This window comes from Trichosurus vulpecula, chromosome 2 (genome assembly GCF_011100635.1).
Source record: "Trichosurus vulpecula isolate mTriVul1 chromosome 2, mTriVul1.pri, whole genome shotgun sequence".
NCBI classification, from domain to species: domain Eukaryota; kingdom Metazoa; phylum Chordata; class Mammalia; order Diprotodontia; family Phalangeridae; genus Trichosurus; species Trichosurus vulpecula.
This window is the reverse complement of record NC_050574.1, coordinates 59521701-59543889: the sequence shown is the minus strand read 5'-3', so window position 1 is coordinate 59543889 and position 22189 is coordinate 59521701. Positions and strand designations below refer to the sequence as shown.

At 41.2% G+C, this 22189-nt stretch overlaps 1 protein-coding gene across 2 annotated transcripts in view; it reads left to right on the top strand.

Moving 5' to 3' along the window:
• The first annotated feature begins 10060 nt into the window (after positions 1–10060).
• The window catches only part of RHCE (Rh blood group CcEe antigens), a 29730-nt gene continuing 17601 nt past the window's right edge, over positions 10061–22189 (top strand). For both annotated transcript variants that reach the window (XM_036746279.1, XM_036746278.1), the window contains exons 1-4: positions 10061–10205; positions 16426–16612; positions 17560–17707; positions 20350–20497. In XM_036746279.1, the coding sequence (XP_036602174.1) occupies positions 10061–10205; positions 16426–16612; positions 17560–17707; positions 20350–20497 (628 nt within the window). The remainder of the gene's footprint in view (positions 10206–16425; positions 16613–17559; positions 17708–20349; positions 20498–22189) is intronic.

The following is a 22189-nucleotide window of genomic DNA, read 5'->3' as shown; positions in this document are numbered from 1 at the left end:
AGGAGAGACAACCTGCCCCATAAAGACCACCAGATCTAAGAAACAAGATGTTTTTCCAGATTTTTCCCATTTTTTCCGTATACCTGTTCTTGGCGCTGGAGATACAATAATGAAAAACCAGCTGGTCTTTGCTCTTTAGAAGCTTAAAATCTAGTGTGTTCAGGGAAGTGGGAGGAGAAATGAAACATATATAAGAGAATTATACAAGAAAGTGTGGTGAGGAAAAAGGAAAGATGTATTTCCAGAAAAAGCGAGAAGGCAGATGCTAGTTTCAGCCTGGGGAAGGGGTCAGAGAAGGCTTCATAGAGAAGGTGGTGTTGGACCTGAATCCTCAAGGAAGAGGACATAAACAGGCAGAGAGGTGGAGGGACACATTCTAGGCATGGGGGTAGGTGCTTGGGGGGAAGACAGCCTAAGCAAGGGTGCAGAGGCATTGGAAAAGAGGGCAGACATGGTGGAATGAAATCTGGGAAATATTAAGTACCGGGCCTGGAGTCAGGAAGACTTAACTTCGTGAGTTCAAATCTGGCTTCAGATACGCAGTAGCTGGTTGACTCCAAGCAAGTCACTTCACCCTGTTTGCCTCCTTTTCCTCATCTATAAATGAAATGGAGAAGAAAATGGCAAACCACTCCAGTATCTTTGTAAAGAAAGTCTCAAGTGGGGCCATGAAGAGTCGGACTCTACCCATTGATACTAGCTCTGCATTCTGGGGAGCCAAGAGTCTAGCCACAATGGCTAGAATGTAGACAGTCAGTGAGTCAGTCAATAAGCATTTATTAAGTACCTACTGTTTGCCAGGCACTGTGCTAAGCCAAATGTTGAATGGAGAAATATAAAATATGGCTGAGAGAATAGGTTGGAGCCAGATGATAAAGGGTCATGAATGCCAGGCTAAACACTTTGTAATTGATCCTCAAAGTAATAGGGAACTACCGAAGGTTTTTGAACAGGTGAATGTTATGATTAGGCCTGAGCTTTGGGAAGGTGATTTTTGTAGCTCTGTTCAGAAGGGATTAGGGAGAAGGGAGATGAATTAAGGACATTACAATAGTGACAAGGGCCTGAATTAGGTGGTGGTCATGTGAAAATCACAGAACCAACCCAAACATGAACACAAAGCCCCTGTACAAAATGCCTAACTAGTTGCCATCCCATCTTTGCCTGAAGACATCTAGTTAAAGGGGAGCCCATTGCTACTTGGGCAGCTAGGTGGTGCCATAGTGGATAGAGCACTGGGCTTGGAAACAAGAAGACTCATCTTTCTGAGTTCAAATCTAGCCTCAGACACTTACTAGCTGTGTGACCCTGGGCAAGAAACTTGACCCTGTTTGCCTTAGTTTAAAATAAGCTGGAGAAGGAAATGGCAAACCATTCCAGTATCTCTGCCAAGAAAACTCCAGATGGGCTCACAAAGAATGGGACACAACTGAATCAATCTAACAACCAACCATTGTCGCTTACGTCAAATCATTCCACTTGTGGATAGTTCTGTTTTTTTTTTTAAGCTAGAATCAGAGGACCTGGGTTCAAATCCCACTGCTGACATTTACTCTCTATGTGATCTCTGTGGGTTTCAGTTTTCTCATCCACAAAAATGGAGGGCAGGGACTAGATAACCTCTGAGGACCCTTCCACATCTTCATCCCTGATTCTATTGGATCAGCCTCTTAAAAGAAACAGTTCTGAGTAATTTTTACTTTTTGATGCATTTTCTCTCAGATGCATCATGTCCAAGTAACAATTTAAGAATAAAAAGCCTCCCCATGTGCACTGAACACTTTGCATCTAACAAGGGGCTTTGCTATAATTCTTCTCATCTTTAAGAATGAGGGGGTTGGACCGGATGAATTCTTAGGGGCCCCCCAGCTCTAAATTCTGGGATCCTCATAATATCTCTATGAGGGAGGATGGATACATTTTACAGATGAGGAAATCAAAGCTCAGAAAAAATTAAATAACTTGGCTGGGGTCCCTCAGGCAGCCAGCAGGTGTAGGATCCAAAGCTAGGCCCTTTCCATCACACCAGATGGTAATGATGAAAATACTGTCTTCTAAACGACCCCTCAGTGGCTCTGTGAGATGCAGGCTTTGGGACTCTTTGACCCATGAGGCTTCCAAGGGAGGAGGAGAGGGAGGATGTGTCTTGTTCTTATGGAAGTGACAGCAGAGACATAAGGGTGGGAGTGAAGTGGGGAGAGGAAATTCAGCATAAGGCTGGTGCTGGGCCCAAGAGCCGGGCTTTTCCCAGGTTGGGATGGCATGGACTCAAACCAGAGTGGCTCTGGAAAACTTGGACAAGTGTTCACTAGGAAGGGCAGGTTTTAAACTTCAACTCTTCAGCTATTTAGAGTTCATTCCTGCCTCCACCACCAGCACCGTGGACAGCATCTTGTCCCTTCTCTACTCCTTTCCCACTAGCATCCCCACCATCTGTAACAGAATCACATCTGTCACAAAAAAAAGACCACAGATTTAGAGTGAGCATGAACCCTAGAGAACAACTAGTCTGCTTCCCTCATTTTACAGCTATGAAAACTCAAGACTAGACTGCTTGAGGGATAAGTGACTTACTCAAGGTTATACCTCGGGAAGGGAAAGAAAGGAAAGGGAAGGGGAAGAAGAAAGGGAAGGGGAAGGAAGGGGAGGGGAGGGGAAAGGAAAAGGAAAGTACCCAATAATAAAAATAAATTCAGGATTTGAACCCAGGTCTTTTGTCTCTACATCAAGCAGTACTTTTTTTTTCTTTTTAAACATTTTATTGATACTCTCTCTTTAAAAAAAAAAACCCTTCACTTTCACTGCCCAATCAATCAATAAATCATGAGAACCGAACACCCATAATGTCTTGGATACTGTGTTAGATTCTGGAGACCAGAATACAAAAAACAAAACAATCCTTCTTCTAAAGAAACTAATGACTACCTTCTTTTACAATGAGTATGGTGAATCAAATACATCAGCAAAACCTGATCCGATTGCCATGTTTAAATGTTCATACCTTATTCCCTACCAGCAGGACACCATGTTTTTCTGCTGAGAAGTGTTTGTCTGTCAGTCTTCTGCAGTTGTAATTAGTCATTACCTTATCAGAGTTCAGAAGTTTCGATGTTTTCCATTACTGTGACTTTGCCACTATGCCCTCACCTCAGGTACCTTTCCCCTCTCTCCCCAAACACCTGGTTTTTAGTTTGGTTTTATGCATTTTATTTCCTCATTAGAATATAAGCTCCTGGAGGGCAGGGACTGCTTTTTTCTTGTTTGTATTTGTATGTCCCAGATCTCAGCACAGCAACTGGCACATATTAAGTCCTTAATCAATTCTTGATGACTTGACTGATCCTGAAAATTGTTCTCCTGGTTTGGCTTGCTTCTCTCTGAATTGGTTCATATAAATCTTCCCAAGTTTCTCTGAATTCTTCGCATCTCTCATAGCTTACAGTACAGATTTACTATTTACCAGTTACTATGTTCTGCTCTCAAAGAGCTCACAGTTTAATGAGGAAGACAATATGAAAACATCTATGTACATACAAGATGGATTCAGTTGTTTCAATTGTGTCTGACTCTTTGTGACCCTATTTGAGGTTTTAGTGGCAAAGGTACTAGAGTGGTTTGCCATTTCCTACTCCAGTTTATTTTACTGACGAGGAAACTGAGGTGAACAGGGTGAAGTGACTTGCCCAGGGTGACACAGCTAGCGTCAAAGGCCAGATTTGAACTCAGGAAGATGAGTCTTCCTGACTCCAGGACAGATGCTGTATTCACTATGGTGCCCTTTAGCTGCCTTTCACATAAAAGTTATATTAATGGAAAGATATATAAATGGAAAGTAATCTTGAAGGTAAAGAATTAAAGGGGAGGGGAAGGTGCTCTTTTCCTCTTCGGGATCTATTTGGGATATAGAAATAGTAGTGGAATTGCTAGATCAAAGTCACAGTCTGGTCATTTTGGGGCATAATTCCAAGCTGCTTTCCAGAATGGGTATTCCACCAACAGTGCATCAATGTGCTTCTTTCCCCGTAGCCCATCCAACATTCATCATTTTCATTTTTTGTCAATTTTGCCAATCTGATGGGTACAAAGTGAGATCTCAGAGTTACAATTTGAAGTTCTCTAATTGTTAGTAATTTGGAGCATTTTTTCATATAGCTATAAAGAACTTCTTCCCATGGAAACTGCCTTTTCATATCCTTTTTATCATTTATCAACTGGGGAATGGCTCTTATTCCTATACATTTGAACCAGTTCTTTATATATCATGGAAAAGATACCCTTATCAGAAAAACTTGCTGAAAGGTCTTTTCCCAGATAACTTTCTCTTCTAACCTTAACTGCGTTGCATTTGTTTGTTCAAAAACCTTTAGCTATATAATAAAAAATTGAATATTTTATCTTCTGTGATCCACTCTCTTGTTGGGCCTTGAACTCTTTCTCTTACCCATAGATCTGGAAAGTAATTTCATCCTTGCTTCTCTGATTTGTTTATGAAGTCACCTTTTAAGTCTAAGTCATATATCCATTTGGATCTTACCTTGTTATAAGGTATTAATGGAAACCTAATTTTCCCCAGACTGCTGTCCGGCTTTCACAGTAATTATTGTCAAATGGTGAGTCCTTACCCCAGTGGCTGGGGTCTTTAGATTTCTCAAACACAAGGCTACTGGGTTCATTTGCTTCTGTATGTTATGAACCTAATCTGTTTCAATGATCACCTTTTCTATTTTTTAACAAATACCAAATTGTTCATATGATTCCTGTGTTGTAGTATAGTTTGAGATCTGCCACTGCATTGGCCCCTTTCCATCCTACTTTAAAAAAATATTTCCCTTGAGATTCTTGACCTTTTTTCCCTCCAGATGGATTTTGGTTAGTGGTTTTTTGCTAGTTCTATAAAGTAATCCTTTGGTAGTTTGATTGGTATGATACTAAATGAGTAAATTAATGTGTGTGGTATGGTTTTTTTTATTATATTGGCTTGACCTATTTATGAGCAACTAATATTTATCTTGTTATTTAGGTCTCTTTATTTCTGCAAAGAATGTTCATAGTTGGATTTATACAGTTCTGTGACGCATGATAGTAGATATATCAATCAGTCAATCGATAAACATTTATTCAGTGCCTAGCAATTGCCGGGCACTGTGCTAAGTGCTAGGGATATAAAAAGAGACAAAAGACAGTGCCTGCCCTCAAGGAGCTTACAATCTAATGGGGTAGACAATTCATAAACAAATATATACAAAGCTAGCTATATACAGGATAAATAGGAGATAATTAACAGAAGGAAGGCACTGGAATTTAGAGGGATTTTATATCTTTAGTCTTTTTAATGGAATTTTTCTTTTGATCTCTTCTTGCTAAGTTTTATTGGTAATTTACAGACTTTTGTGGATTTATTTTGTATACTACAGCTTTGCTGAAGTTATTAATAGTCAAAATTAAATTTGTTTTTGCTTTCTGTCTAGGATTCTTTAAGTATACCACTGAATCATCCACAAAAAGCAATAATTTTGTTTATTCTTTGCCTATGTTTATTTCCTCATTTTTTTTCTTATATTATTGCTATGGCTAGTATTTCTAAAACTACATCTAATAGTAATGATGACAATGGATGGCCTTGCTACACCTCTGATCTTACTGGGAAGGATTTAGTTTAGTTTAGATTTAGTTTAGCATATATATGTATATATACACAAACACACATATGTATGTATATATGTACGTATGTATACACACGATTTTCCATATCAAGAAAAGATCCATTAATTCTTAAATTTTCTAGCAGCTTTTTTAAAAAAGCAGAAATGGATGTTATATTTTCAAATATTTTTACTTTTTGATATAATCATATGATTTTTGTTAATCTTCTTAGTAGTATGGTTAATTATGTGTCTAGTTTTCCTAATCTTAAACTAAAACCATATTTGTAACATAAATCTAATTTTGTCATAGTGTATAATCTTTGAGATATGTTGCTGTAGCCTCTTTGTTAATGTTTTATTTAAAACTTTTGCACAAATATTCATTAGAGATATTGGTCTGTTGTTTCCCCCTCCCCTCCCCCGTTTTGATCTTCCCTCATTTAGGTATTGACAATATTTATATCATAAGAGGAATTTGGTAGGATTCCTCTTTTGGTATTTTTTCAAGTAGTACATGTAATATTAGAATTAATTGTTCTTTGAATGATTGATAGAATTCACCCATGAATCCATCTGTACCAGGTTTTTTGTTTTCATTTTTTCCTTTTGAGTGTTCTTTTATGTCTTGTTCAATTTCTTCTTTTCTGAGACTGAATTGTTTAAATTTTCTATTTATCTGTTAATCTGGGCATTTTACATTTTTATAAATATTTATCCATTCATTTTAGTTGTTAGTTTCATTGTCATATAATTGGGCAAGAGAGATTCTAATAATATTCATTATTACTTGGTTTTTCATAAACTTTACTTTTTCATTTTCAATACTAGTAATTTAGTTTTTTTCTTTTTAGTTATGTTGAGTGATTTATCTATTTAATTGTTGTTGGTATTGTTTTTAACAAATAGCTCCTGGTTTTATTTATTAATTCAGTGCTTTTTTTGCTCTTAATTTTGTTTCATCTTTTTTTTTTTGATTTTCAGGATTTTCATTTTGAGATTAAATCAAGGCTTTAAAATTTATTGGTTTTCTAGTCTATCCACTCTGGAAAGCAATTTGAAACCATAATCAAAAAGTCACTAAACTGTGCAAATCCTTTGAACTTGTAGAACCACTACTAGGCACTACTAGGGTGAAAGACCAAAGGAAAGAATCCATATGTACAAAAATATTTTTAGTGGATTTTTTCTAGTAGCAAAGAATTAGAAACATAAATTAGATGATGGTTGAACAAGTTAGAAGGTAAGGAATTATTATTGTGCCATAAGAAGTGATTAATATGATGAATTCAGAGAAATTGGAGAAGTCTCGTATGAGTTACGGCAGAGTGAGATGAGCAGAACCAAGAGACAAATTGCGCAACAGTCACAATAAGGTACAGGAAAGCAATCTTGAAAGCTTCAGTGACTGAGAAATTCAGAGACTGATCATGACTTCAGAGAGCTGATGATGAAGCATGCCTCTTGGAACAAAAGTGATAAACTAAAGATGTAGACTGGGACATATATTTTTTGACATGGCCAGTGTATTCATGTTTTGTCTGATTATGCTTATTTGCATTTTAAAACATCCCCCTCTCCCAAAGGAAGAATTAAAAGACAAAAACAAAAAACAACATCCTCCCAACAAACACATGTAGCCCAGCAAAACAAATGCCCACGTCAATTATGTCTAAAAATAGATGCCTCATTCTTATGGCTAAGTACATCAACTCATTGGCAGAAGGTGGGTGGTGTGAGTCATCTTAAATCCTCTGGACTTGTGCTTTATGATTGCATTAATCAGAGTTTTAAAGCCTTTCGAAGTTGTTTTTTTTATAATGTTACTGTCATTATGTAAATAATGTTCTTCTAGTGCTATTCACTTCACTCCACCTCGGATGAGAGAGGTCTTCCCATTTTCCTCCTATCTATTTTACCATTTCTTAGAGCATTTCTTAGAATGTGATATACTCCATCCTTATACTTTGTTCAGCCATTCCCCAACAAATGAGTACTCTCTTATTTCCCGGTTTGTTGTTACTACAAGAGCTCATTGAAATATTTTTGTACATATGACTCCTTTCTTTTTGCTTTGATCTCTTTGAGTTATAGGCCTAGTAGTGGTATTAGCTGGGCCAAAGGATATGCACAATTTAATAATGTTTTAGGGCGTAGTTCCAAATTGCTTTCTAGAATGACTGGATCATTTTATAGATCCACCCACAATGTATCAGTATCCCTTATTTTCCAAAGCCTCTCCAACATTTGTCATCTTCTTTCTTTTTTGTCGTCTTTGCCAAATGATGGGTATGAGGAGGAATCTCATTGTGTTAATTTTCATTTTTCTCATCATTAATAATTTGGAATATATTTTTTGCATGTTTATTGATAGCTTAGACTTCGGCCCTTGAAAAATATCTATTGATATCCTTTGACCACTTGTCTAATGGTATTGCCATCTAGGCTTATAAATTTGAATTCATTCTTATATGTCTTGTATATGAGGCCTTTATCAAGGAAACTTACTACAAAGATTTCCACCCCTCATTTACTTGTTTCCCTTCTAATGTTGAGTGCATTAGATTTGTTTTGCAAACACTTTTAAGTTGTTTGTAATCAAAATTGCCCATTTTATTTTCTAGAATAATCTTTTTTGCCTCATTAGTTATGAACTCTTCCCCTAACCAGAGATGGGAAACATAGTCTCTTCCTTGCTTTTCCAATTTGTGTTTGATATCACAATTTATGTCTAAGTCATGTATCCATTTGGAGTTTATCTTGGTATATGGTACAAGATGTTGGCCTATACCCAGTTTTTGCTAAACTGCTACTTTTCCTAACAGTTTTTGGTCCAGTAGCAAGTCCTTACACATGAGATGGGGTCTGTGGGCTTACTGAACACCCTGACACTGTATTTGCTTGGTCTAGTTAGAGTTTTTTAAGTAAATTATCTTCTCATCTGCAAAAAACAATGATCTTGTTTTCTCTTTGCATATGCTTATTCCCTCCATTTCTCTTTCTTGTCTTATCATTATAACTAGCATTTCTAGGACTATGTTAAATAGATCGTGAGTACCCTTGCTCTAGCTCAATCTCATTGGTAGGCCTCTAACTTTCCTCTGTTATGTATAATGTTTACTATTGGTTTCAGATAGATCTTATTTGCTATGTTAAAGACAGGTCCATTTATTCCTATGCTTTCTACTTTTTTTATTTGTTTACAGAAATGGGTATTGGATTTTGTGAAAAGCTTTTTTGTAGCTTCTGTAGATATAATCATGTGATTTCATTATGTCAAACCAACCCTAGTTACAGTGTATAATCTTTCTAATATGTTGTTTTAGCCTAATTGCTAATATTTTATTTAAAACTTTTGTGGACTATGTTTACTTATCATAAGGGAAGGTTTCCATTTGGGGGAGAACAGTGAGTAGTGGTAGACCTGCAAAAAAGAAGAAGGAAAAGGAGAAGGAGAAGTGGAAGGAGAAGAAGAAGAAGAAGAAGAAGAAGAAGAAGAAGAAGAAGAAGAAGAAGAAGAAGAAGAAGAAGAAGGAGGAGGAGGAGGAGGAGGAGGAGGAGGAGGAGGAGGAGGAGAGGGGGAGGGGGAGGGGAGGGAGAGAAGAGAGAAACAAGGGAAAAGAGAGAGAGAAAGGAAGAAATATAAAGAAAGAAAGGAGAAAGAAAGGTGAGAAAGATAGAAAGAAAGTGGCATAAATAACAGATTTTAAAAGTACACAGATGAAAATCAAAAAAATTCAGGAGACACACAGCAATTTTGTTACTACTCCATAAAATTTAACACATACTTTAAATACAAACTATGCATAACAAAAACTCAGTTTCATGTACGATCCTCCTTTTTGTTTTTTCATACTAAAATATTCACATCTGTTGATGATTTTAAAGTTCACAATAAAATAGAAAAATTTTTTTTAAAAAGAAGACACTAGCCAAGATAGGTCTACCAGCCCTTTCTCTAGAGCCCCAAAGAAACTGGATCTGAAAGAGGAGACCAAAGCTAATAAGGAGATCTCACTTCAGAAGAAGGTAAAACTATCAAAATTGGCCCCCTGAGTCCAACTTGCCTGGCCCATTTTGCCCAGAAACTTGCAACTGGTTGGTTCTTCAAGAGAAGAATCTATGATTCTCTCTTTCTTTCAAGTCATTATAGCTCCCACTCTTTCTCCTCCAGGCCCTACTCTGGTCTCTTAAGACACTGGCATCCAGTCTAGTTTGCTGTCTTAACTCTAGACACAGACCCATTGCTGGTCCAAGATAACAGCTAAAGGAGTTTAGGACCTCCCCAGATCTTTAGGCTTATCTGCTCCACAAAATTACTGCCTTTTGAAAGGTGGGGATAAGCAGAGGAGGAGGAGGCAAAAGTTATACCCAAGAAAAGTTCCTCAGGTCTGTCCAGTGGTCTACCTGAGGGCAGGATGGGCTCAAAGTACCCAAAGTCCCTTAGGATATTCCTGCCTTTCTGGGCCCTGATATTGGAAACTGCTTTCATTCTGATTTTCTACTTTTTCACATCTTATGAGATACGCTCAAAGAAGTTGGAGCTTCTGGAAACATATTCAGGTAAGTGTTGTGAACTATGCAGTTGGCTTTTGTTAGCAAACCTGGACAACTCTAGAGCCTGTACATTCATTTGGATGAACCCCATCCTCTCCCCAGCCCACTTCCCACCCCGGTCCTTGTACATCACCCTGATGGATGGCTGTCTGTTTTTATCTTAACGGTCTCAAGGGAAGGAGATTCCCTTTGACTTCTTCTTCCTTCTAAGTTTATCTGAAGGCTCATAGACCATGAAAAAGCATACTAGGGTTGGAAGGTATATTAGACTATAGACATTTAGAACACAGAAAATTATAGAGCTGGTAGAAGAACTTAGATCCTAGAATGTTAGAACTAGAAGGAACCTCCCAGCTCTGACATGTGTTCTAAGGCCCTTCCCAGCTCTGACATCCTCTGTTCTAAGGCCCCTCTCAGCTCCAGCATTCTGTGTTCTAAGGCCCTCCCAGCTCTGACATCCTCTGTTCCAAGGCCCCTCCCAACTCTGACACTCTGCGTTCTAAGGGCCCTCCCAGCTCTGATGTTCTGTGCTCCAAGGACCCTCTCATCTTACTGATCTTACTTGATGTCTGCCCTACAACCCTCAGCCTCAACGGTGGTCTTTTTTTTCCCACAAAGAGAACCTCTCTGTCTCTTCTCCTTTTAGGGAAAAATCCTTCCCAAATGAGAAGACAATTAAACATGAAGCTTCCACTTGGCTTTCTCAAACTAGGAAGGTAAAGCTGAGGGAGGTTAAGTGACTTGCCCAGCCTCAGTGACAGTTAGCAGGATTTGAACCCAGGTGGTCAGACTCCAGAGCCAAGGTTTTTTCCCATTGTTTGGGTGGTTAAATGAGATGGTCTTCTAATGTCTATCCCAACTTTGAGGTCCTATAGACCCTACAGTGATAAAAATGATTCTTCATGTTAATCTGATGTTCAGTAATTTAAAAAGAAATTTTGCATGCCATTTCATTCTCACATTCTCAACCTTGGGAGGGAGGTGGAGTATCACTACCCTCATTTTACAGAAGTGGAAACTGAGGCACAGAGAAATGGCATGTGAGCACAGCCAGTAAGTGGCCAAGTGAGCAACCCAGACTGGCTTTATGACTCAGTGTAAGGCTTTTTCCTCGCCTGGGCTGAGTGTCTCTGAAGCACAGTGTTATTACCCAGCAAAAAATACTCTGCTGAGTGTAAGTGAAGCAGACAAGACCGGTAGCTGCGCTATTCTTTATTGAGATGAATTTCAGGCTTCTCCCTATATTTATCAGCTGTTTATGATAATGAAGGAACCATTCTCCACTTTTTGGGGAGAGAAAACCAAGACTGAATTTGGTTAAATGTTTATCCAAAAGTGATATTAATTCAATTGCTGCAGAGCTGACGATGGGGCCCATTTGATACCTCAGTCACGCTGGAAGGGGGGGTTGGGGAGGGAAACATAATTAGCCACCATTTCCAGGGCTCAGCTGCAGCCATGCAAAGTGTTTGCAGCAGGTGGTGTGAGGGAAAAGAATCCGTTTCACAGAAAATCTGTATGCTTTGCTGATTTGGCCAGATGCCAGAGACAGGGCACCTGGACCCAGAGGGCAAGAGGCCTAGGAATAATTAGGGCCTCTAAGCAGTCATAGAATATTTGAAATGGAAGGGATTTGTGAACTCAAAATGTCTGGACTCAGACATTGTTTGAATTGGTAGAGGCCTTAGAACATGGAATGTTAGAAAGTAGAACACTGGAATAAAGAATGCCAGCACTGGAAAGAGCCTTGGACCATAGAATATTAGAACATAGAATGTTGGAAACATTAGAACATAGGATTTTATAATATAAAATGTTAAAACATAGAACTTCAAAGGTAAAGGTGACTTTATAACTTAAAAGGTGAAAATACAGAGTGTCAGGATGGGGAGGGGTCTTAGAATACAACATTAGAGCTGGAAGGTACCTTAGAACATAGAATGTCAGAAGTGGAAAAAGGCTTTGGAACCTAGAATACCAGAACATATAACGTTGGAATATGGAAGGTTAAAACATAGAACATCAGAATGGACACTAACCTTAGAATGTAGAGCAATAGAATTGGGATGAATTCTAAAACCTCAAATGCCAGAATTAAAAGAACCCTCAGAACATAGAATGAAGGGAATTTAAAACTTCAGATATCAGAAGGGACCTCAGACCTGCCCCACCCCAAAGAAAAGTCAGACCTGGGGGAGAGCTTAGAATATAGGATGTAAAAGCTAGAAGGTAACATAATACCATGGAATGGGCTGAACATTCTCTAAGGTCTCTTAAATCTACAAATCTGTGATCCTTTGACCTTTATTAAAAGTAAAACATGAAATATCAGAACTGGAAAGGACCTAAGAACATAGAGCATAGAGTTAGAACAAGAAAGAGCCTTTGGAGATCATCTATTTCAATTATTCATTTAATAGGTGAGGAAATTTAAGCCTCAAAGAGTTAAGGAACTAACCCAAGAATAACCAGTGGCTAGTAAGATCTAGGACAGGGAACTAAATGTCCTGCAAAATCCTCAGTATGGTGTTATTTTCCACTCTCAGAGAGCCAATCCCTTCTCTCTCTCCTCTCTGGGAAGGGCAGAGGGAAGAGTAGAAGGAAAGGAGGTGAGGAATTAGGTATCATGGAAAGAGCATTAGGTCGGGGAGGGGTGTGGAGAACATCAAAGGGAATTATCCTTACACACAAATAGGAAGCTTTCTACCAGATGTAATCCCCTCCCCCCCCTCCTAAAATCCAGTCCTCCCAACTTGCCACAGGAAATTCCATTATTTTTTGGATTTAGGTATCAGGAGGCCTCATTTAAATGTATGTCATTCATAATTGGGATTGATTCAGGGAACTCCTGGATGAATAAACTCACTCTGCCCAATGTTGGTGGGTACTTTCTTTGTGACTTGTCATATATGAGAGCTGTTCAGAGTGATGAAAAATTGCTCAGAATCACACAGTTAGTAAGTATCTGTGGTAGGATTTGAAGTCAGGTCTTTTGGGCTTCTTGATAGTTCTCTACCCACTCCCCGAGGGGGCTTCTTGAAACTGAGACCCAGATAAACTTCCCAGTGGAAGTTTACATACCAAATTAAGCCCTTAAACTGGGCAAAGAAACCAGGCCTCCTGATTCCTTGACCCATGCTGTTTTGGTTTTACCAGGCCTTTGCCTCCATGCCCATTATCACTCAGGAACACCTTGGTGCTGAGCCCATTATCAGTTAAGCTGCCTATCCGTTTGGAAAGCAGGTCATGGTGCTGAAGGAGGAGACCCAAGTTAGGTCCAATTTAATTAAGAGATAGAAAGGCAGGAGAGGTTAGATGCCTTGACTGATGCCAGGAGACGGAGAAGACCCAGTTAGCCAAGGGGTGACCTGAGGACTCTGAGGGCCTAGGAAGGGAGGCTGAAGAAGGAACTGGAAGGGAAGAGACAGGAACAAACTCTCCTGCCAGAGTTCCCAGAAGGTTGATGCTCTTGGAAACCATAGGGGCCTACCAAACTTGGATGACACTCACAGTCAGGCCTCTTGGCCCCAACCCCCATCCTTGATTTTTGCCAGGTACCTAACTCAATCTACAATGATGTCAGGCAGGGCTATGGGGGAGTCCTTACTGGCCAAACAGCTGAGAGCAGGGACAGCTGCAGAGGCTGATAAGACCCTCCCCTTAGGGTGGAGGCTGAGCCTGCCCTCCTTATTGTCCTACCCAGAACTATTCCTGTGACTCCCCCTGCTTCTTGCTTGTTCCCTGGAATTTACATGAACTTTTAAGAGACAGGTTCCCTTTCAAAGTTATTTCTTCTCCTTTCACATTTTTGTACCAACAAAGGGGTGTCAAAATAGGGACTCAAAGTGTCTGCAGGGGTAGGGGTGGGGGCTGACATATTAATGTGCTTCCTCTGAGATGGGCACATTTCTAATAGAATTATAGTTAGAGCTTGTTAGGAACCTTGTATAAGTTCCCAAAGTGGGCAATATTGCCCCCTCAGAGTCTCTGGAATGATCCAGGGTGGGGTAGTAGTAGCCTCCAGTGGCAATTGGGAGGTGTTAAACAATAATAAGGGGGCAGAGGAAGCAAAAAAAAAGAAGAGAAGATAAGGAAATTTTGAAAAACCATTTGTACATGTTTCATCTGTTGTACAACAGAGTTAAAGTCATAGTGATTACATTATTTTCCAAAGAAACATACAAAATGCAAATTATAACCCATCAGTGGTCAAGGCTGCCTACAGGCCTTAACAAACAAGTGTTGGCAGGTGAGCATGTCTGTGTCTTGAATTGTCAGGAAGCCCAGCATGCATAGGCAGGAGTATGTACATGTAATGACTTGTTTACAACACAATACTATACAGTTACATAAAGCGATATTACATCATCAAATTTTCAATGCAGGAAAACCCCCTACAAATTTACAATAAATTATTAAATTTAAGATGTGTTGTTTTTTTAAAATATATTTTATATTTTTTTTGAAATGACACAAATTTCCAAAAAAAACCATTAAAGGGTTAAAGAAAGTAGATTTCCAGGGGGGCACTGAGTAATTTTTTTTAAAGGGGGCAGTAGGCCAGATAAGTTTGGGAACCTCTGCCTTAGAGCATTGAACGTTAGATCTGGTTAGATACCTTAGAGCATCAGATCTAGAAATAGTCTTAGAATATAAAACATTAAAAATAGAAGGGGGCCTTAAGACATAGAATGGCAGAGTTGGAAGGCCTCCTACAAAACAGAATGCCAGAGCCGAGAGGATTGCTTAGCATGTAGAAGGTCAGAGCAGCGAGGGAAACTTAGAACTTAGAATGGTGGAGCTGAAAGGAACATAAGACCATAAACTTTCAGAGCTGGAAAGGCTCTAAAGACATACAGTGTCAGAGCTAACATTTGCCTGTGAGGTCCTTGAGATCAGGCCCTAGTTTTTTGCTGTTTTTTTTTTTTTGTCTTTTTTTGTATCTAAACCTCTTACTTATGGTGCCTGGCATATAGTAGGTGCTTAATAAATGCTCCTGATTGACTGCCTAGAAAGGACCTTAGAGACCACTTGGTTAAATCTCATTTTACAAATGAGGAAACTGAGGCCCAGAGAGGTTCAATTCAGTTCTCCACTTTCCACTTCTAATGGGATAGTCAGTTTGAGAAGCTTATACCCCCAACTTCCTTTTCCTCATTCCCCACACCTTATCATCAGGCTCCATAGAAAACCCATGGCTTCTAGGACACTGCTGCAGCTCCTGGGAGGAGCTAAGGGAACCCTAAATTCATTTGTCTCCCCTCCTTCCTTCCTCTCTTCCAATGATCATTCTGGTCTCCATTGCTGGGAACCATAGCTCTAACATCAGTCCTAGCTATCTGGACCTATCCCCCTAACCTGACATGGACCTAGGCTGTGGCTCTAACTCTCCCTCATGGTCCAATCAAATCTGAGGTCAGTAGGGATGAGAAAGAAGGCTCGAGATCAGTTATCTATGAGGGAAGACTTTGACCCTTCAAGAACTTTACAATCCAGTCATGTGGGTCTGTTTGCTGCTCCTTCCTCCACACCCCATCTCCTGTCTCTTTGCTCCCTAGCCTGTTCTACCTCCTCATCCCCATCTTTTAGTGTCTCTGGCTTCCTTCAAGACTCTGCCTAAATGATGCCTTCTGCAGGAGGCCGTTGCTGGTCCCCCCAGCTAGGGGAGCCTTCCCCTCCAAGATGCCACCCCTTGGAGCTGTCAATTCCCCTCACTAGAATATAAGCTCCTTGAGGGCAGGCACTATTTTTTTTCCTTTTTTTTCTTTGTATTGTCAGCTTTCAGCACATAGCCTGGCACATAGCAAACACTTAATAAATGCTCATGGATTGATTACTTGCTTGCTCTGCCCCCCCCCAAGTCTGCCAGTCGGTCTCACAGACCAGTGGTATCAACTTAAATAGAAGCTGATCAACTGCCTTAGAAAACCACACATTAACATTATCTTTGTTTTATTGTATTTTTACTTATTTTGTTAAATGTTTCCAATTGCATTTTAATCTGGTTCAGTTGGCTCTACAGAGTTTGGGTGGGGTGGCAATGAGTTTGGCACCTCTGATTTAGACCACCCTAGTGCCTCCGGGCAAGGGGAAAGCATTAGGGGAGGGGGCAGGTGAGGAGAGATGTACAAGAAAGATGTGTGCCTTTAATTTAAATGTGATCCCTCCATTTAACTTTCCCCCTCTGCCTTGTCTATCTCCTCCTCTGGTGCCCTTCCTTGAGCAGCCTTCCAGGATATCAATGTCATGGCCGTGCTTGGCCTGGGCTTCCTCAAGGCCTCCTTGAGGAGATACGCATGGAGCAGTGTAGCCTTCAACCTCTTCACCCTGGCCCTTGGGGTACAGTGGGCCATCATCCTGGATGGCTTCCTGTTCTCCTACTCTGGTGAGAAGATTACCATCAACATTCAAAGGTACCTGATCTGAGCGGGCCCAGGGACTGCTGCTTGTATCCGGGGAATGGCTGGGTGGGACTGTAGGACCCGTAGATGGGGAGGTTCAGCCTCAGCCACCATCAAGCTCTTCTCACGATCATCTGATCCAGAATTGCTGAAATGTTCAGTACATCATTGCCTTATCAAATGTCATTTTCTACAGCTTGTAAGTAGGGCTTGTGAATCCCATGATGGATAGAGTTCTGGACTTGGAGTCAGGATCTGAGTTTGAATTCTCAGCCCCTTCCTAGCTGTGTGACCCTGGGCAAATCACTTAACCTCTGTTTGCCTCAGTTTTCTCATCTGCGACATGGGGATAATCATAACACTTACCTCCTAGGGTTATTGTGAGAATCAAATTAAATTCTCTATATAAACTATTCAAACCTTTAGAAATATAAAAATACAAGTTATTATTATTATTATAATTGTTAAACTTGAGAGCACCAAGTTTTGCACTAGCTGTAACTTTTAGAGGATCCACAGGGAAACAGAAGCTTATCAAAGGAGAATACTTGGTAAATAGCTATATTATGCTCTTGAAATTTTAAAAAACCTCTGAAAATATTTCCAGTTGAAGTTATAAAATTATTTGCATATTCTTGGAGAAAAAAACCACACAATTTAATTGATTTTTTATGCGCATCGGTGTCATAAACTCCAGACACCATTTCCTTTCAAGTTGACTAGGGCAAATGGCAAAGCTTACTGAAAGCTAAGGGGCCTGGGGACTGAGAAAAGGTTGGGGATCCCTGAGACCCAGAACGTTTTCAGAGGGACAAATAGGTGGGTACAGCTCATCACCCAAGAATAGACTGCTCCAGAGGGGCAGAGAACGAAGGCAGCAATACTTGGGATGGGGCATCCTTTGTCTTAGGTTGTGTCCTCCCACCTGACCTTTGCCCCCCACTCTTTCTTTTCCTCAGGATCATACGGGGTACCATGAGTGCTATGTCTGTCCTCATCTCATCTGGGGCCACCCTGGGCAAAGTCAACTTGGTCCAGCTGATAGTAATGACTTTGTTAGAAGTAACAGTCTTCCAAGGAACCAAGTTCAGCTTGACCTTCCTCAAAGTACGGCACTGAATCCCTGAAAGTTAGAGCTGAAAAGGACCTTAATGGTTTTCTAGTCCTTCCATCTTTTTATTTTGATAGAAGCCCCAAGAGGACAGAAGAGGTCCTTTGGTGTAGCTGGGCAGAGCACGGAACCTGGAAGTAGATCCTGAATCCCAAACTTCCTAGCTGTGCGACCGAGGACAAGTCGCTGTGCCTCTCTGTGCCTCAGTCTCCTCATGTGTGTAATGGGGATGATAATAAGACCTCTGGAATATTTATCTTCTAGGGTTGGTGTAAGGCTCAAATGAGATGGTGTAGGTAAAGTACTTTGTAAACCTTAAGATGACATGACAAATGTCACCTAATGACAATTATGAGGCAATTTGTACAAGATCATGCCAGGAGTTAGGTGCAGAGTTGAATTATTCAGTTTATTTTGACACGCTTTTGTCACATGCCTATTATGTTCTGGGTACTGTGCTAGGTAAAGATGAAACAGTCCCTTCCCTCAAGGCGATCACGTTCTGCTGTAGAACCTGTCAGCTTCTGGCTCTTAACAACAGGTTCTTTGCAGGGTTCCAGGCTGTTTGGTGGCTAACTTGTTTCTTCTTAGATTGAATGGCTTGGCAGAAAATATGTGTTGGCTGGTCTATTAGGGGGACTGATTTATAGGTAGGGGCAAATGATTTCCAATACCTTTATTCTCATCTATCACATGATTGATTTTTGCTGTAATGGAAGAAGCACCTAACTGGCAGTTTGAAGATCTGGATTCTAGTCTGTCACTAACTCATTGTGTGACCTTGCATAAGTCATTTTCCTTCCTTGGACACTCAGTTTTCTCATCTGTAAAATATGGTCCATGGGCTAAGCTCCAATATTCTATGTCCTGAAATCTCTTCCCATTCTAGCATCTTATGTTCTAAGTTTCCTTCTAGCCCTGACATTCTCTGTTCTAAGATTCTTTCCAGCACCAACACTTTCTGTTCCAGAATGCTATGTTCTAAGTTTATGTCCAGCTCCGACATTCTGTTTCCAACATTTTACGTTCTAAGGTTCCTTCCAGCACCAACATTTTCTGTTCTAGCATTCTATATTCTAAGCTTATGTCCACTTCATACATTCTGTTTCCAATATCTTATGTTCTCAGGGTCCTTCCGGCTCTAATATGTTTGGTTCTAGCAATCTATGTTCTAAGGTTCCTTTTAGCTCAAACTGTCTATCTTCTAAGATCACTTCAAGTTCTGATATTCTGTGAAATTTAAAAGGTTCTGTTGACCCAATTTTAAGATTAAGAATGAGCTATAGAATTGACTTGATAAATGAAAAAAAACATTAAAATATACTTCATTTCTACAGTGTGGGCAGTCAGGAGTGAGTGCTGAGGGCAGGAAAAAAGGAGGGAGAGAGGGAAGCAGGGAAAGAGAGAGAATAAAAGGGAGGGGGGAAAAGAAAGAGGAAGAAGAAATTAGGAGGCTCTATCTCTGAAGAGGAACAGACATAGCCTGCTATGAGGATGAAGAAAGAGACAGGAACAAAAAGAGAGGAAAAGGATGAAAAATAATAATGATATTTATGTGATGCTTTAAGGTTTACAAGGCACTTTCCTATTGGCCTAAAAGAAAGACAACCCTGCGAAGAAGGCGCCATAGGTCTTCCTATCCCCATTTTACAGATGCAGAAGTGGGCTCAGAGAGATTAAGTTACTTGTGTATGGTCACATAGCTAGTAAGTGTCAGGAATGGGATTTGAACTCAGGTCTTCTGACTCTAAGCCTGCTACATCATGCTGTAGAAGGGAAGAAAACAGCAATACAGAACAAAAGAGGGAGGAGGGTGCAAAGAAGAGGTAGTTTCTGAGGTCAGTCTGGGCAGACATTGCTGTTTATTTTGTCTGGCTTCTTTTGAGCACAGCCATTACAGATGAAATATATAAAAATGCTTGCTATTGACACCGCTAGCAAACTACTTGCTTGCAAAATACTTAAATTATTTCTAGTCGTGTGACCACGGACAGGTCACAAATCCTGCTGAGCCTTCGTCTCTTCATCCGTAAACTGGAGTAATAAGAACTGAAGTCCTCGCTCCACGGAGGTTCACAGTAGTCCCACGAGGAGCGACCTCAGTCATTATTATCCCATTGGACGGATGGAGAAACTGAGGCTCCGTGCTACTTGGTCACATGGGTGATAGGTATCAGAGGACTTAAACGGAAGTCTCTCATGCTCAGAGGCCTGCCTCACACCTACACCAGGGCATGTTCTAGAGCTGGATGGTTTCCAAACTATTCTGTCAGGTAAGTAGAAGTATCATTACTAGCTCCATCGTACAATGAGGAAACCGAGACCAGAGTAGGAGTGATGTGGCCCATTTCACACAAGGAAGCGGTTGAGCTGGGGCTTGAATGCTGGTCTTTGGATGTCCAGGCTAGTCATTTTTTCCCCTTACCTGCATTCCTTCAGCCACTTCTTATCCATAAAATTTTACTTCAACGAGTATTTATTGAATGGGAAAACCTTGTCAGCCAGTCAAGAAGATGGTTCCTTGCACTAGGCCGGCTGAGCCAAAGGAATAGGAAGGGGACGAAATCCAGAAGATGGTAAGACTTGGCCACGTGTTCACCAGCCTCAGTCTCAGAGCATATTCTGGGTTGAATTACAGCAAAACGACCATCAGAGCATGATGCAAATCCACATGTTTGCGGCCTACTTTGGCGTGGCCACGGCCTGGTGTCTCTCAGGACCGGGCCCAGATGCGGCCAAGGAGAAGGAGCAGAGAGCCACAACTTCCACTCTGTTCACCACACTGGGTAAGAGGAAGGCAGTGGGAGGTCTACATTCTGGGATCTGAAGGACTGGGGGAAATCCTGCTCACTCTTGGTGACTGACATTCCACCATTAATGTGGCCACATCATTCTCTTCAGCTGAGCGTGGACTGAGGTAGGCATGAGCCCAAAAGTGCAAATACATCAGGGAGGAAGAGCAATGGAGTCCTTAGCAAGCAATAGCACTTTACAGCTATTCAGGAGTGGGGACTGTGAGTGTCCCAGTGCTGAGAGCAATCTTAGAACATGAGCACTTAGGACTTTGGTTTTGGAAGAGGCCTTAGAAAATAATGTTAAGGCTAGAAGGGGCTCTTAGAACACAGAAAGTCAGGACTGGGAGGGCCCTTAAAACACAGTGTTGGAGCTGGGAGGGCCCCTAGAGCACAGGATGCCAGAGCTGGGAGGGCCCCTAGAACACAGGATGCCAGAGCTGGGAGGGCCCCTAGAACACAGGATGCCGGAGCTGTGAGGGCCCCTAGAACACAGGATGCCGGAGCTGGGAGGGCCCCTAGAACACAGGATGCCGGAGCTGGGAGGGCCCCTAGAACACAGGATGCCGGAGCTGGGAGGGCCCCTAGAACACAGGATGCCGGAGCTGGGAGGGCCCCTAGAACACAGGATGCCGGAGCTGGGAGGGCCCCTAGAACACAGGGTGCCGGAGCTGGGAGGGCCCCTCGAACACAGGATGCCGGAGCTGGGAGGGCCCTTACAACACAGGATGTTGGAGCTGGGAGGGGTGGTAGAATAGAGAGGTTACCTCATAACAAAGAATGTGTCCAACCCTCATTTTACAGATGAATTAACTGAGTGTCAGAGAGGTAAAGTCACCTAGCCAAATGAGTTAGAGCAGAATCAAGATTAGAACTCGTGACCTCCTGGTTCCACATGTATTTTTCCTGCTCCCTCCTCTGGCTAATACCTTCGCCTTGTCACATAAATGTGTGCAGGCCAGTTGTTTTTCAGTGTGTGGCTATGGGAGCCTGTGTGTGCAGTTCTGTTAAATGGGGAGAAGTAAGGAGCCTGAACGCCCGGGTCCCAGGGATAGCTCTGTTTCCGTCTCCCTTGGGGAGATATGGAAGAAGAGAAGACCCAGTAGCACTCTGGCAATTCACAATCCTTTTAGGGAGATAGGACATGTGTACACTCTCATTTCTGTCTTTGCATACCCCTTGCCTAGGACATCATCCGGCATATAGTAATCGCTTAGTGAATATTGGTGGATTGATTGATACAACTGACCGTTCAAAGCAGCATGTGATAAGGGTCCAATCAATTAATCAAGAGTTACTGAGAAGCGGTGTGGTACAGTAGAAAGATCAGTGGATTTCTGAGTCTGAAGACCTGAGTTCAAATCTCACCCCTATTATTTACTACCTGTGGGATCTTGGGCAAGTCACTTAATTCCTCCAGGCCTCGTTTTCCTCATAGGCAACATGAGGGGGTAGAGCTGGATAGTCTTCTAGCTCTAGACCTATAAGTATTTATTCGGTTTCTACTAAGTGCCCAGGGTAGCTGGGTGGTGCAGTGTATAGAGAACCAGTCTGGAGTCAGGAAGACCTGAGTTCAAATCCAGTCTCAGATACTTCCTAGCTGTGTGACCCTGGGCAAATCACTTCACCCTGCTTGCCTCAGTTTCCTTATCTGTCAAATGAGCTAGAGAAGGAAATAGCAAACCA